Consider the following 17,708-nt stretch of genomic DNA (forward strand, 5'->3'; position numbering starts at 1 on the left):
GGTACTTTGTCCCAAGCAGAACCTGCAGACGTTTTTCAAGGTGTTACAAACTTTTTGTCTTACTTAATGGTGACTAAGTAATCACATTGTTGGGAACCATTCTGTATCTTCAGCAGATATCTCAGAGCCATGATCAGTTCATCCTTTAGCCTGAATGGAGCAGCAAGGGCTGGATTACACTTCTCTTGCAGAAGAGGTCCACCTACTTTCTTTTGTGAAGCACAACTGCCTTGAGCTGATCTCACCTGCCAGGGTTATCTTCCTTGTGGTTTTTCTTCAGTTGTTTGAGTAATGCTGGTGTTGCATGCGGTCCTACAAGTTCAAATTCTGTTTAGAGCACTAAAAATGATAAAACCCAAAATAGAACATAAAAAGTACAATTGAATGTCTTTAAACACTAGCACTTTTCATAATGCCAAATCTACTTGTACAGATTTACTTTTCTAACCTCTCTACCTTCATTTATCTCCATTCCTATAATATGATACCATTCAAAACTTACTGCCAACATGATCTGTATTTGCACTAACATTATATGGGGTTAAGGTACAAATTTGTTGCCATGAAAATTGAAGTGTTATTGTCAGTGAACAGATGTATGCTTCAATTTGTGTGTATATATACACATATACTGTGTGCACACACATACACACAGGCATAGCTGTGTGGTTAAGAAGCTTGCTTCCCAACCATGTGATCTCAAGTTCAGCCCCAACTGCACATCATCTTAGGTAAACATCTTCTATAGCCTGTGGCTGACTAAAGCCTTCTAAGTGGATTTATTAGACAGAATCTAAGAAGCCTGCTATGTATGTATATATATGTATATATATATATATATATATATATCATCATCATCATCATTTAATGTTTGCTCTCCACACTGGTATGGGTCGGACGGTTTGACATGTTGTTTTGCTTCTAACCTTCCATGAAAAATGTCTGGCCATGGGGAAATATTACCTTGCTTGAAAATAGGTGAAGATGACAACAGGATGAGCATCTGACCATAGAAAATCTGCCTTCTACAAATTCCATCTTGCCATGCAAACATGGTAAAGTGGACACTAAATGATGACAATGAATGAAGCATACACACACTCTTACAGTTTACCTTGTTTTATTTGATTTAAATTTCTCTATTTTCCCCTCTCCTATTCTTTTGGATCCCAAATAGCTGATATCCAAGCTCTCCCTACCTCTCCCAATTTTTAATTCAACTTTGCTTCTGTTTTTTTTAAATGTCTACTTATTTCAGTTGTTGAATTGTGACCATACTGGGGTACCACCTTGAAGGATTTAGTCAAACAAATCAACCCCAGTACATATTTTTAGGTCTGGTTCTTAATCTATTGGTGTCTTCAATTGCCGACCAGTAGTGGGAGATAAATACACATATACATGTATATGAAGGGCTTTCATTTAATATCTGTCTAACCATATCTACTCACAAGGCTTTGGTCGGTCTGGGGCTGTAGTTGAAGACACTTGCCCAAGGTTCCACACAGCAGGACTGAATCCAAAAGTACATAATTGCGAAAAAAGGCCAAGTATTTTTCATTACCTCTTGTGTGTATCTTATTTAGTTGAACAACTTGAGAAATGTATGTAAAATATTTGTGACTCACACATAAACCATTCTTGCAGGTTGTTAGCTCTGTTTCTAATATTTCTTGAGAAGTATTTTGTATTTCAAAGGTTCTATCAGGTTTTAATGTTTTATAAAATCAAGAAACATTAACAATGTCTGAATACATACACACAATCTTCTCTGAAAGAAAGGAGCCAATGAGGGAGCATCTATATGGTCACTCAACTTCTTAGAAATAGCAGCAAAGCTCCTTCAAGTCACAGTCCTTCAAAGCTCCTTCAATCACTGGAATGGATATGTTGGTAATGTGATTCTTCTGAGTTGCATATAGGAAAAAGATGGGATGGTCATGACTAGAATATTTTTGATTAAAAGTCTGTACAATCAGGACTGATCTAGGGTTAAACAACCACTAATAGCTATCCCTCTGTGACATTCATGCATATTTCCCCCTCCAATAAAAGTATCATAAAATATATCCGAGACTGAGAATTTGTAAAAGCACACATGCTTATGATTTTATTGTTGCTATACCACTGTCATGTAAAATCATTTGGCAGCTGTTTTATTTAACCATTCACTGCTTATATATATATATATATATATATATATATATATATATGTATATTTTTAAATTGAATTCTGCATGGTTTTTATTCTCCATGTTTCTCTCTTTGTCTTTCTAAACACAATGTATATCCAAAGTTGAAAGAAACACCAAGAGCTATTCACTGGTATTTGCTCTTTTTACTGCTGCTAAATGTTGTTGTTTTTATTTTTTTTAAATCTTTATTGTCAACAATGGTTGGTGTGAGTACTTTTCTATGTGGTCATTTCATTGTATTTTTCTACTTTTATTTACTTCCTTAATCAGAATCCTCGGACATCCAAGGTAAGTTTAAATTCCCCCTCAAGCTGCTTACAAAAACAAGGCTTTAGTACTTACAATACAAATTTTTTAAAATCCAGAAATCAAGCATCCCATGGACAGTTTGCCTTATTTAGTTTTTTTTTTTTTTATGGGAGCTAAAATGTTTATTTCAAACCCTTTGCCTTAAAAATAAAGCAAAATACCCCCTCCTCCAAGAAAAACCAACCCAGTCAAAATTACACCTTAAAATCAATGATGGAGTTGTTATTCCCTTACATTACACTATATCATACAACTGCTTTTGTGCCAACACAAAACCAATATATTGGTTTCTTTCACAAATATCTGAATTATGCATTTTACCTCAGCTTATTTTATGCATAATGCAGCAATCAATGGAATAATATGCCTACACTAGGAAGTTTCTCTTGAAATTTGAAGTTCAGAATGTTAGAAAAACTAAAACTAGTAGTTTGTAATTTTCAATAGGGAAATTATATGTGAGATTGGTCTATTGATGCATAAAGATAAATTATGATTGCAAGAAAAGCTTGAAATCAGGTACACTCATAAGTAGTTTTGGAAGAAAGGTTAGCAACATACAATGAAGAGAAACAAGAACAAGGAGGGAACAATAAATTTATTTTTTCTGATGATATGTGAGTCCAATGAAAGGTGCTGACATCTTATTTGAGGACCTGAGCAAATTCAAAACTACATACAGGTGCTATAAAATAAAGTTTATATCAATGAGCTTCTAAGTATGTTATTTATGAGATTAAATAATTTTATAGTATGAGGTTCCTTGCATATTAAGATAATTTTTCTTTTCTTCTTTTGAGATGTTTGATATACATGACAACAGATTAGGGTTTTATTTCTGTTTTGTTTTTCCTTCCAATGAAAATCTCTGCACCACTGAATATGGTTGTCATGTGTATGAATATGTCTTGGATGTCAACTTCCAAGAGGACAAGATATTTATATTGAAATCTTTTGTCCTAAAACTTGACACCTTGAAGTATTGGTCACCTCTGTAGATATCTAAATTATGTGTATTTACATAGGGGCAGGTATGTCTGTTTAGTTAAAAGGTTTGCTTTGCAACTACATGGTTTGAAAATTAGTCCCACTGCACAGCATCTTAAGCAAGCATCTTCTACTGTAGCCGTAGGTCAACCAATGCATTGTGAGTGAATTTGATACACATAAACTGTACAAAGTTTGCCTTGTGTGTGTGTGTGTGTGTGTGTGTGTGTGTAATTCTTTATATTTGTGCTTCTCTGAAAAACTGAGCTACAAAAGTGACATACTGTCAACTTCCTATCAACACTTCATCTGGTTCTGTGCTTTCAAAACCTTTACTCAAAAAACAGGTAAGGATTTGTAGCAGAAACATTCCTGACTGTAAAACAATGCCTCAATAATATATAAAAATTATATATTCATTTTAACCCATGCTAGCATGGAAAAATGAATAGAGCTTGTTTTGGGAAGGGCATCCAGCCATAATAACTATGCCAAAGCAGACAGTAGAGCTTATTGCCGTTCCGTAGCTTGCCAGCTCCTGTCAAACCGTCTAATTCATGCCAACATGGAAAAAGGGACAATAAATGATTATGATGATAATGGTATACAGATATTTATAGGTGTTTATGTGCACACACGACTGTGTTCAGTATTTATGTAGTATGCACAAAAACTGTTCTGTTTAAATTTATTTCACTGACAGGATAAAAATTGAATAGAAATAAATAATTTTTAGCTTGAGAGAGGTTATCATATCAGTGAGACTTATAATTTAGATGTATGTTATACAGCTTTATTCTTCTAAAAACTGTTGATATCATTCATATATATATATATATATGCATACATATATATTTGTCAGTCGTCACAAAAAATGAGAGTATTCCCTTCTGCCACCCTCATGAAAGTTATCCTTTTGTAGGAATTCAGAAAAAATCGATAAAAATTCACAGCAGCAATTATTCATTTTTGTCTTTAAATATTCAAGTCTTTTTGGAGACAGTGAGTTTCTTGTTACCCTCTTTTAGCCATTGCTATCAGGTAGTGAGCTTTGGAAATGAGATATAGAGCTAAAATGATTTGGAAGGTTTTGTTTTAGGCCACAAAGACCTAAAATTAAATTGCTGGACAAATCTATTTCCAGTTTCTTGTGTCAGAATGAGTGGAAGAATAATTTTTGCTTCCACTCAAAATAAGAAAGAGGTGAGGGAGTGTCCATGATGTTTGTGACCCCACCTGAAGGATAATAAAATTGGTAAGGATGACACACAGATTGAAGTCTGGGGTATGGAAATGGAAAAAAACATGCCAAGGAGAGGATTCTAAATGATTAGTCAACGTGGGTAATGGGAGCAGAAACAACTGGGATGGCAAGAAAAGGATAAAGATTGATGTGAAACTGGTATGGGTTAGTGTGGATATAGTGAATAAAGTGAAGAACAAGTATATTTCCAATTATTTGGGTGCTAAGCACTCAATTTGTAAAGAAGATGGACTTGGAGACAACACAGTGGCTGCCACAAGACTTAAACTTCATATCCATGGGTTAAAAAAACTAAAGTAGTTTTATTACAGTTAATACATATTTGAGGAGGGATTAGCAAAAGAGAATAAAGTTATAACATTCAACTGATCTTGTTTGTTAGCTAGTATATATATATATCTATATATATACACACACAAATATACACTAAATAGATTTTTGAATCATTCTGTTTATCATAATCATTGTTTTAATGTCAACTTTTCCCTGCTTGCATGGGTCAGATGGAGTTTATTGGAGCATAGTTTTCTACAGCCAGATTCCCTTCCTGTTTCCAGGCATAGCCAGACATGTTCTTCACAGAATATTGGAAATGAATGACACTGCTTATGTTACAGTGTCATTCACTTATAACTACCACACAATGTCAAAGCAAGGAGACACAAACACACTTGCATACCTACATGTACAAACATACTTACACATACCTTCCTCTATCTATGTTTGGTAGTGAACAGGACAGTATACTGGTAGGAATAATAATAAGGTTAGAAGAAATGAAGAAATTGTTCCTTAGTTTATTTACAAAGATATACAGAAATTTTTCAAATTTTCCAAAGAAATGAAATAAAGTAAAATATTTACATTGTTACATTAAAAAAAATCTTCTGTCTAGTGCTTGAAGATGGTCTGATGGGCTTCTTTCAGCTTCCATCTACCAAATGATGATGGCATGTGTTTTGCTGCTGCCAAAGATGAATGAGGACTTCAATAATACTTATGGTCATTCCAGCCATGTCTCTGTGCAGCCCCAAATTATTAGCTCCATTAGAAAGACCCTCTACATTAACACTGCACATCCATTATATCACACATTTATTTGATTCGTCTCTGAGTACCAAACACTTTCTCTCCATAACATCTATATACTATTATCATGTAACATCATACTCACACGTACAGCTTCCAAAGGCTTATGCTTTCAATAAGAAAAAGTTTAAAAAATTTTTTGTACTAGATTTCTTATTCTGTGCATTACTAACCAGTGCTTTGCTCTTTAAACTTCTCTTCCACATTTCACAGCAACTCTTATTGTAGAATCTTTCAAATATCAAGTATATGTAGGACCAAACGCCTAAGTTGTAATCAGATGTGGTCTGTGTGTGTATGTGTATATATATATGGAGAGAGAGAGACCTGTTAAAACCAACCTGTATACTAAATTTCTTATGAAATTCACTGTGAATCCTGATATTACTTCTTGTATTCTCATGCATAGCATCTAACAATGCAGAGATATCAAATACATTTTTCAGGTCAACAAATGAAAAGTAAAGTTGTTTGGTCCTTAACTAAGCAGTTCTCTTGCAGTTGCATCATGAAACATGGAATTTGTGCTTCCATATTCTACTCCACCACCAACAACAACAACTCTACTAATTTCTAAACCTACCACTGTTCTTGTTATTCAAACTTCTTCAACCTGAGTTTGTCAACCATAAATCCATGTGTTTGTGAGGGGTACCTTCTTCATCAGACTTTGATATTCAGTTATTTCCCTATCTCTTGCTGTAGGGAAGACAAAACATTGATTTACTTCTTGTGTCCACTTCTATAGATAATGACCAATTGGTTGGCTAGTTTTCTAACTTCCTATTTTTAATGGTAAAAACATTGAAGCTGTAGAATATTTACAAGTTGTTGTTTTTTCTTTTTCTCTTGGGATATTTCCTCCTTTGTAAACCAACATATCCATCCTGTTTTCTGCCATAATCCTCTAAATCCCCAGCTATGTTTATATCTTTATACAATGTGGTTGACAAGCTTACTTTCAAACCATGTGGTTTTGAATTCAGCTGCACTACATGGCAGCATGAGCAAGTGTTTTCTATTATAACTCCAGGCTGACCAAAGCCTTGTGAGTGAGTTTCATGGATGGAAACTGAAAGAAGCCCATCAAGTGTGTGTGTGAGTGTCTGTCTGTCACTGTCATACAAACAATGTTATTCATTTCCAATATTCTGCAAAAACATGTCTGGTCATAAGGAAATATTACCTTGCTTGGAAATAGGTGAGGGTTGGTGACAGGAAGGGCATCCAGCTGTAGAAAACTTGCTTCGATAAACTCCATCTAACCAGTACAAACCTAGAAAAGTGGATATTAAAATGTGGATATTATCTTGGAATCAGTTTATTTCTTTCATCCATTAATCTTATGTATGGAACATCATAAATAGAAATAAAGATATCATGTTGCCTATAACAACTTTGAATTTAATTATTCTGTTGCCTACTCTGGTTACCTCAGTTAACTATGCTGCAAATAACAAGGTAGGCAATGATGTGTGGTTAATAAGTTTTTTGCTTTCCAACATGATTTAGGGTTCAGTCCCATTGTGTACCATTTTAGTTTCTGAGTGAGTGGCTTCTGCTATATCCATGAGCTGAGTAAACTTATTAGAAGAAAACTGAAAGAAACCCATCATGTATATGTGTGTTTGTGCCGCCTCGTCTTGACATCACTTGATAGTTGTGAATGGGCATGACTGACATACAGTCAGTGTAATTTATTTCCAATCTTCCAGAAAGCAAGTAAGGGTTGGCATCAAGAAGCATATCCAGCCATAGAAAATATACCTCAACCAATTCTCTCTTACTCATGCAAGCATGGAAAAGTGAACATTAAAACAATAATGACGATGTTACACCTGTGCCAGCTATCACATTTAAATTAGCTTTGTTCCACAGCAAACTGTGTTAAAGTTAACTTTACTGAGATTCTGTTAAGGAAATATGTTGTGTTGGTATTTGTATCTCCCTAAAAAAGGCAGATTGTATAAGTGTGATGTAGCATGGTAATGGTTTTGAATATAGATGTGAAAGACTAGGTCTTGTTAGATGTGTATGGTTAACTTGTATGAAAATCAGAGCACATGTAAAATATGAATATGGCTGGATTTCATAGGTACACATTGATGGAAACTATACTGATGTGGACTTGGGTTGTCAATGAAGAAGTTCAAGCAAAAGTGTTTAACCCTTTCATTACCAACCCAGCTTAAACCAGCTCTGGCTCTGAATACAAATGTCTTGTTTTCATAAGTTTTGAATTAAAATCTTCCACCAAACCTTAGTCACAATTTATGTTCCTAACACTAGCTAAATGATAACTAAGTTATTTTACTAAATTCTTTGTTGTATTTAAAGTAATTGAAAGAAATACAGTAACGAAAGGGCTAAGTCAAATATCAGGATGTTGAGCCTTATATATGAAATGACAATGGATTAAAACAAGTGGCAATATGCTATAAAATAGGATCAACTATCTCAGGCCAACTTGACAAAATGGACAATAAAATGATGATGATACAAGTATTTGTCGCTGAAATATATCCATTTTCTTTCTAGGAATAGTAGTCTCTTTGTGTATATTTATCAACAGTTACTGTATGGTTAAGAGGCTTGCTTCCCAACCGTGTAGTCTCAGGTTCAGTTCCACTACACAGCACTTTTGGTAGATATTTTCTGTTATAGCACCAGGCCATGTGTGTGAATGAGCATGAATGCAGATATTTTGCTTGTTGCCATTTAAGCACTTTCAAAGATCTGTGGAATATAAAGATCCTTTACTTGAAAATCATCTGGCTATAAAATCCTTTCTCAAAATCAATAGAAATAACTTCATTTTTTTGAATTTTGCTAAAACTGGTTTGGGCAATATCTTTTGTTATAAAAAACATTTTTTTAAAATTATTGACCCTGTCATAAATAAGAACAAGATATCGAGGATACAATGCAACTAGCATGCTGTCACTATAAAAAGGTTAAACTTTACTTAATGGCACTACTTCAGAAATTCATGGAATACATATTGTATTTATGAACACAAACAGAAGGGTTTGTAAAGGATGGGTGGATTAGGCTATTTCATTATTTGACTTAATCATTTAGACTAAACATTAGTTATATTACTATGCTTCACATAGTCAACTAGAAATAATTGTGCATATATATATATTTATATATAATAGAAAAGGATATTTTATCTTGACATAAATATAGAAGCTTCATCTCTATGAAACAGTTCTTGGAAGAGAAGCTGTCAAGCATGGTATCCACTAGATATAGAGTATATGAAATATAAAGTAAGATCAGTGCTCTTAAAATGCATGGCTTTAAAAACAAAAGTTTAGAATATAGTTTTGCTTTTGTGTGTGTGTGTGTATATATATATATATATATATATATATAATCAGAGATGTACTTATCTGGCAAGTGATATGATCTGAGTGTGTTGAAACTAAAACAATTACAGCATGGAAGATACGTATGTACCATTCAAACACTAAAAAACTACTGACTTCTTTTAATCCTTTATTATTTTGTGTAAAAAAATTTCATCGCACTGTCTGCAACCTGGTCACCAACACAGTTCTACTTGAACTGGTTTAAAACAAGGTTATTGGCCAACATATTTATACAGGTCAATTGTTCTGACCAAATAAACTGACCCACAACAGGTTGTTGGTGATAATAACCAGAATTACTAACCTTTATGGATGAAAAAAAAATATTAAAAACCCTGTGGCCTATATATACTGGACAACAGCCTTGTTTTAAACCAGTTCAAGTAGAACTGTGTCAGTGACTCAGAGATACTGTGAGTAAAAAATTTTATGCCAAAAAATAAAGGTTTAAGTGAAGTTAACAGATTTTATGTTTTTTTTCAAATGGCTAACGTGTCTTCCACACTGTAATTGAGATATATAAAGGTTTGTGTCTTGTTCTATGATGAAAAATAGTTACTGTCTAGTGTATACAGTTTTGTGCATTCTTCTGTAAAGAAATAATCGTATCAGGATTGCTGTAAATAGTCAATAATCGTTGATGAATTTATGAATATTTTTCTTTAAGTTACCCTTGGCATGTGTAAATTTGAGTTTCGTAGTAAAATAAAATGAATCCAAAAACTGTATTGACTTTCATTTATTTCTGTTGTAGGCTTATGATGTTAGTGCAATTAGTAACATTTGGCTGGTAAGCTAATTAATCTAAATGGAATATATGCATCTGTCAATGTAGTTCCTATCACACCGCCAAATCTCTTCATTTTTCCTTCCATTTTTCTTTATTCCAGACATTTCACCTGAGTTTTACAGAAAGTAAGATATGATGTGAAGAGCAAAAATTTCTTTCTTTTCTTCCATTGAGCACTTCATATAAACTATCTTCCCCTTTTGTTTACCATATTTCTATTGAAATATACTACTTTTGTTTCAATTAATTTTGAAAACCGTGAAGAATTTAATAAAATATCTTTGTCATGATAACCCTTTTGTTACCATAGTGAAGAATTTGACTTTGACTGGGGTTTGGAACATAAATTGAAATTTGATAGGTTTTAATTTAGATCACTTCAAAACAGGAAGTTTTTATCATAGAACCAGAAGCTGTTTTGGGCAGGTTGGTATCAAAAGGGTTAAGCTAGTATTTGAAGCATTAATTAACCTGAAAGTTTGGTGGAGTGTTTTAATTTGGGTAATTTTAAACAGGAAGGATTATCGTAGAACCAGGGGTGGTTTCAGACAGGTTGGTATCAAAAGGGTTAACAACAACAACAACAACAAAAAGGAAAAGGTACAGCTGTAGCCTAAATGTAAACAGTTTTCTTTTAATGTTTGTTAGGTGGGTGGGAATAACAATATTGAAAATACTAGTATTTTCCATAATGTGAAATTTTCTTTTGTGTTCAGGATATGTCTACAGAACTTGTGGAAGGGCTCGAGGTATTGTTTCATTTGATTGCATGTTGTTACCAACAGAAAACAAAGTGATTTTCACAATAAAAAAATTCCTTAATTTTTTTCTTGTCAGCAGCTTATAACTTTTAAACCATTGGAGTGACACTTAATTACATTGTTTATTAAGACCCGTAAAATACATTTTCTTTGTATAATTAATTCTACTTTTCTCTTTCCAATTCAACTATTAGCACTGTGAGTTTTAACAAACAATAAAACAATATTTCATATATATATATATATATATATGTGTGTATATATATATATATATATATATATTTATTTTTTTTTTAATTTCAGTGTGTCATTTACAATTTTTTTTAAACTTGTTTATAATTTTTGTTGTATTTTTCTGAGTGATTCATAATAATTTTTCTAAATTCTGTTGGAAAACGATGTTTTTTAATATCAAGATTCAGGTTACAGAAGATACAGGTTTTCATTAAACAATATCGTTTTAATTAAAACTAGTAAACTATAATTAACAGCAACAGCACCTATTTAAGTAAGTTTTACATTAATTATAACTGTTGATATTTTCACTGTTGTTCACTAATTAAAACATAAAATGTTGCAAATATATTTACCCATAAATTATATTATGTAACAGGAATAATGTTGGAATATATGTGCAAGACAGCATATGTGTGTGTATGTATAGCCTGTATACATGTATGTATATGTGTATGCATGCAATGTATACATTATGAATATTTGTGTATAGACTTATGTTTATCTTTATTTGGGCAAATAGTTATATGTATAGGTGTGTTTGTGAAATAGGTAAGTTTTTGTCCAGGTTCTTCAATTTAAAACAGGCACTTCACTCATTTCCATAATAATTCTCTACCCTAAAGTATTACATTCACTTTTGATTAGAAGATGAAACACCATTGTAGTATTTTTTAAGTACTCTTAATCACACGCAATCACTAGGTGTAATCTAATTATTCCTGACATATATCATAGTGCAGTATCTTTGAAAGAATTCTTTGTACATCAACCATAAAATTTGATAATATTTAATGTATTTTTCTTATCTAAACAGGTAATACTTTGTGAGCAAAATATGTCTGTTTGTTTGGCTGAGAAAACAAGTGTGAATTCCTTGAAATTTTGTGTGTTTAGCTTTGCAATTTAAAAAAAAAAGTTACATTGTCAGAACACATTTGTCAGACCAGACCTCCACCCCAACTAAAATTTCTTCACATGATTAATTTTTCTCTCTGTCACATCTCTCTTCACTTTTATCCACTCACCATTTTACCTGTCTTCATGCATGATTTCAAGAATGCTTCAAATATATCATCATCTCACATCTGTTTTCCACGCTGACACGGGGTTGGACAGTTCAACAGTAACTGATGAGTCAGCTATGCCAAGCTCTACTGTTTGTTTTAACATGGTTTCCATGGCTGGATGCTCTTCCTAATGCCAACTACTTTACAAAGTGTACTGGGTAATTTTGTGTATCTGTGTAACACCAGCCCTAGGAAACTAGTAAGACAAGACTCCTCAACTGAGGGAGGTGACTTTAAGCTAGATATTGAGAGGTTAGAGTATGGTGGAGGGACAGGAACATGTCAGCATGAAAGACATTAAATATTGATGATATACATGCACACACACATACACTACCTCTAAACTAAAAATGCTGTAAAGTCTTGGTGTTACAAAGACAAGGAAAGGTTAGAGGCAAAGACACTTTAGATGTTATAGAACTTTTCAAGGAACTCTTACTTCAAATGGAAGCACTTATTCCAATATTCTTCCAATAAAAAAAACAATTGCCCTTCATTACAATACTGAATTAAACCAAAGTACTTTTCAAATAATAATCATTACTAATCACTAAAATACTGAACTTAATTTCTGTTCTTTTCTTATGCTTTTCTGTTGGAATAATATTGAGTGTGTATAAAGTAAGTGGAAATAATATGCCAGGATTTACAACTGAGGTTATTATTAAATGAACAAACAAAATAAAACAGAAATATTCCAGTCTTTTTACCTTGTTTAAGGGGAACTCAGGAAAGTATGTTGATATTACCAACTGCCAATGTCATATTACTGACAACCATAGTCATTCATTGTTCTTTAACTATTCAAAGCCAGTCACACTTGTTTCAGTAGAGATAAGTCTAAATTTTCTAGATAAAGTAGGAATTGTAAATCTATTCTGTATCTTGATTTCATTCTAGTGTAATTGATTGTTAAATGTATTTTGGTATCAATGAAATGTAGTATATTATTAAGGCAGTAGACTGGCAAAATTGTTAGCATGTCAATATGTTCTTAATTCAAATGCTACAGGGATCAAACTTGCCTTTCATAAAATAAAGTACCAGTTAAATAGAGGTTGATGTAAGCAAATAACCTCTCTCCCCAAAATTTCAGGCAGTGTTCCTTTATCATTATTAATTTATGAAGACTATTGTGAATCTTCATGAAGGTAAATCCGCAATTAGAAGAGTGCAGTATGTAATAAAACACAGATTAACTTTGTTTATCGAATATTATTTCAACAATATATCTAGGAAAGAATGCAGAACAGACCAGTTGTGAATTTTTGAATTTCCATGTATTTTTCAATTTTCATTATTATTGTCTTATTTTGAACCCGAAAAAGATATAAAGTCAATCTGTGTTTTTTTTTTTTACATACCATGCTGTTCTAATTGTGTATTATTATTATTAAAGTAGCAAGCTGGCACAATTTATATGTTCAGTTCAAATTTCACCAAGGTCAACTTTGCCTTTCATCCTTTCTGGGTTGATAAAATAAGTACCAGTTGAACACTGGGGTCAATGAAATTGACTAATCCCCATCCTCCTAAAATTGTTGGCTTTGTACTATAATTTGAAATCATTAAAGACATCGAGCTGTCAGAATTGTTAGCACATTGGACAAAATGCTTAGTAGCTTTTCTTCTGGCGCTTAACATTCTAAGTTCAAATCCCACCAAGGTCATAAATTAAATGCTAGTTGAGTACTAAGCTTAGTGTAAACAACTGACCCTTACCCTTAAAATTACTGGCCATGTGCCAAAAATTGAAACCATTATTATTTATTATAATATATTTCTTGTTATTCTTAAATCTTTAGAGCATTGTTGCTGTCATATCTTTTAAAAATTAACACTTAATTTTCATTTACGATATTTAGTTTGAATTAAAAATTGACTTCTGTAAACTGAAAGCTATTCTTCAAATCTTCTTTACCTCAATATTTTTAAACATATGAACTTTCTATCAAGACTTGTGTAATCACTTTACTATAATCCCTTTATAAATCCTATTTTATAATTCAATAATGTTACTGGATCAATAATTTAAATCTGAATGAGAGGAAGTCAAATAAATTAATTAATTAATGAGGAAAAAAAATGTTGTTATAAATGTTTTATTTATTAAGTGATGATGGTTTATGTTTTTGTAAATGTTGTATTAGTGGAGCTGAATTAAATTCAATTATTTTGTTTTTATTATTATTATTATAGCATGAGGATTATCCGGAACTAGAACTTGGTGAACACAGCATATTTTATAAACTTGGACAAAGTGGACTAATCTCCTTCTCTGATTACATCCTGTTGCTGACTGTACTATCAAGTAACTTGATCCATTTCCTTCACTTCATATTTTATATCATAATCATTTTTTTTCTCATTCATAGTCTGGTTGTTTGTTTGAGCCTTTACTTTATTTTTTTTTTTTTTTTTCTGTCATAAAATCATTGTCCCTAAAGACTATCTTTCAATGGGTCAAACAGGTGGAAGTTGGAGGACACCAGATCCAGGCTGTACATGCTATATACCTGCCCATTGCCTTCTCTGTGACCAAAGTTGTGTGCTCTCGCACATTTTCCTGACAAATGGGGATTGTTTTCAGATACTTGTTCTGTCTCTTACTCTGAATCACCTCTCTTAGTTTATCTTGATGTATCACTTACTGCTCACAGTACAGCTATATTCCACAAAAATAAAAGAGAACAATGCCCTTGTCATTCCAACAAACAGTCTCCATGATTTTCTGAGCTGGTTGCTATCTCCTGAACATCAGCCTTGGAGAAAAGATGGAATACCATTCCCTAGACTGAGCCTTTATTTCTTGATCATGAAGATATAGCCCTTTTTCATTGTCACCAGGTCAGGAAAATAAATTTTAAAAAACTATCCTTATTGGCTTCAGACAATTCTAGTAGTTCAGAGCAGACTCCCACCTTTCTCTTCTTCAAATCAAATGCCATCTGCCAAGTTACTCAGTTTGCATATACCTTTTGATACCCAGAGTCTTCTATTGTGACCAGAGTCCAGTAAACAGATTGTGACTCATCTGCCACACCAATCAGTTTGTCCATTTGCTGGCAATCACAGTTGATGGTCTTCCAATGCATGGATTGTCTTCAAACTGTGCACATTGCCTTCTACATATGCCAAACAACCTGTACCCCTTCTTCATCAAAAACTTGACAGCGTATTGTGTATGCTCACATTATTAGCATGCAATGAAGACGAACAGGAAGAAAAGTTACTCTACCAGTATGTGCAAGTTGAACAACCTATTTCTATTAATGGAAAAGTTATTCCCACTTTCAAGACAAACCTCATGTGTCTATACATGAGATAAGTTTGATAATCTATTATTTGCTTATATTTGCCTTGATCTGTAATAAAATCAGCTTTGATCTCATCCTTTAACATATGCTCAATAGCTACAACCAGAAATTCTACTTAACTCCTGTACATATATAATTGCTGACTATGTTTTATATTTGTTGCCCACTGTACTCACTCCTTTGTCTATTTTGACTCAGTAACTTTACTTATCCTGACTAATACAGTTTCTCTCATAATAATTTCCACTCAATACGTGTCTTTGATAAAGCAGAGTTAAAACATTTCATCTCTAACAAATAACAACTGTAATGTTAACATTACAACAAACACTCGTCTAATGTACTGGTTGTGTTAGACTATTGAAGTGTGTTATCATGAAAACACTGCCAAATCAAAATTTCCAATAATATGAATTACTTTAATAAGCCCAGCTGTGTTAAAATGTTGCTCATGAAATTTCATTAATGATTCTTTTATCCCCTTGTTAGCTAGAGTGGTATACAGCTACATAAACTGTTATAGTGGCATAGAAGAAACTAGGAAAAGTTGTAGCTTGTTGGTCAGTGTATGTTGTATATTTTGAGTGAGAAAAATAATTCCAAAATATCATATAGAGGGATATGAATTTGCAATCCTTTAGTTAATAATTTAATATTTTATACCCACACACACACATCCTGAATCAAAAATTTCTAATATCTTTTCAGCACCTCAACGAAATTTTGAAATTGCTTTCCAAATGTTTGATTTAAACGGTGATGGTAATGTTGATGCTGAAGAATTTGAAAAGGTTTTCTTTTTTTAATTTTAAATCTTTATCTGTTTATTTATTTTTGTTAACATTCCTTTTATAACATTTCACTTTAGTTGACAACATATTCACAACTATATTTTGCCTCATCTTGGTGTTATATTGCTTGACTTCGTCCACTATATCCCTATCTATTTCTATCATTGACCATCTCTCTTACAAACCTCACACTTTCCATCATCTCCCTATTTTTCACCCATCTACAGTTAGAAAATAATCCCCGTAACAGATTTCTGTGCAGCTTCAGTCTACCAAATTTCATTCTTTAATCTTTGGCCAAAGTGCTGTGCAGTGGGATTGAACCCAAAGCAACATACATGTCAACAAACATCTTAGCTACTCAGATATACCTCAGGGTTTTTATGGTTTTGTTGCCATTTAAATTGGTTCCTGCAATGTCTGTTTTTCAATATTGGAACAGCTATGTATATTTAAGAGGGATTTCAAGGTTGGATGCTCTTCCTGTTGCAACCCTTATCTGTTTTCATGTCAGGATTTTTTTTTTATTATTATTATTTATGGACTTGAAAGTGCAGAGCAACCAGTCATAATGTAAACATCATCATCAGTTCACTAAAGTGATAGTAAGCATGTCTCTTTATCATACTTTAACCTTTCACTACCTGACATAAATCCACTTGCCTCTCTTCTGCAACCTCACGCAGTTGAGGGCTCTTTTTTTTTCTCTTGCAAATTACTCAGCAACCCCATGAGAGCCAATGTCACAAAAATAGCACCCAGTACACTCTGTATAGTGGTTGGCATTTGGAAGGGCACCTAATATTAGAAACCATTCCAAAGCAGTCCTGCAATTCATTGGATTCTGTCAAACCATCCAACTCAGCCAGCATGGAATGGAAGATATACAAAGTATTATCTGCAGTTGTTTCCATCTACCAAATTTCCTCCAAGGCAAATGGTTGATTCACAGTTATAGTAAAAGACACCACACACGGGAACTGATCCCAAATCCACATGATTGTGAAGCAAACACCTAATCACACAGCCATGCCTACACCTATTATGGCACATCTCATTTAGTCGGACTGCATCAGTGTCTTTTGTCTTCTCTGCTATTCAATTTCTTGATGTGGTGGTTTGCATATCTCATATCACATGTAGTCCTTCTCTGTCTATCTCCTCTTCTCTTTCCAGGTTCAGCAGATCGTAATGAATCAAACTAGTATGGGGATGCGACACAGGGACAGATCAACAACCGGGAATGTCAACAAAGGGGTCAGCTCTGCTTTGTCAACCTTCTTCTTTGGTCCAGATGCCAAGAAGAAGTTAACTGTTGAAAACTTCCTTGATTTCCAGTTACAGCTACAGAGAGAAATCTTGCAAATTGAGGTATTATTGAAATCCAGCTTTCCTTGATGACATGGGGGAGGAAGTGGCCACTTTTAAATCATTGAGTACAAAAATGTAACTCTAAATAGCTTAAAACGCTTATTTTTGCAATCATGAAGTTCTGTGCTTCACCCTGGGCTGCAGAAAGTTATT

General features: G+C 33.2%; 1 protein-coding gene across 13 annotated transcripts in view; it reads left to right on the forward strand.

Moving 5' to 3' along the window:
• Positions 1–17,708, forward strand: part of LOC115231432 (calcium uptake protein 1, mitochondrial) — a 48,019-nt gene that overhangs the window by 25,118 nt on the left and 5,193 nt on the right. For 4 of the 13 annotated variants that reach the window (XM_036500073.1, XM_036500070.1, XM_036500077.1 and 1 more), the window contains 5 exons: positions 2,466–2,483; positions 10,728–10,760; positions 14,276–14,387; positions 16,102–16,184; positions 17,361–17,555. In XM_036500073.1, the coding sequence (XP_036355966.1) occupies positions 2,466–2,483; positions 10,728–10,760; positions 14,276–14,387; positions 16,102–16,184; positions 17,361–17,555 (441 nt within the window). The remainder of the gene's footprint in view (positions 1–2,465; positions 2,484–10,727; positions 10,761–14,275; positions 14,388–16,101; positions 16,185–17,360; positions 17,556–17,708) is intronic. The other 9 variants (XM_029801456.2, XM_029801463.2, XM_029801471.2 and 6 more) reach the window with 3 other exon arrangements.

Source organism: Octopus sinensis, linkage group LG2 (assembly GCF_006345805.1).
Source record: "Octopus sinensis linkage group LG2, ASM634580v1, whole genome shotgun sequence".
Taxonomy (NCBI): domain Eukaryota; kingdom Metazoa; phylum Mollusca; class Cephalopoda; order Octopoda; family Octopodidae; genus Octopus; species Octopus sinensis.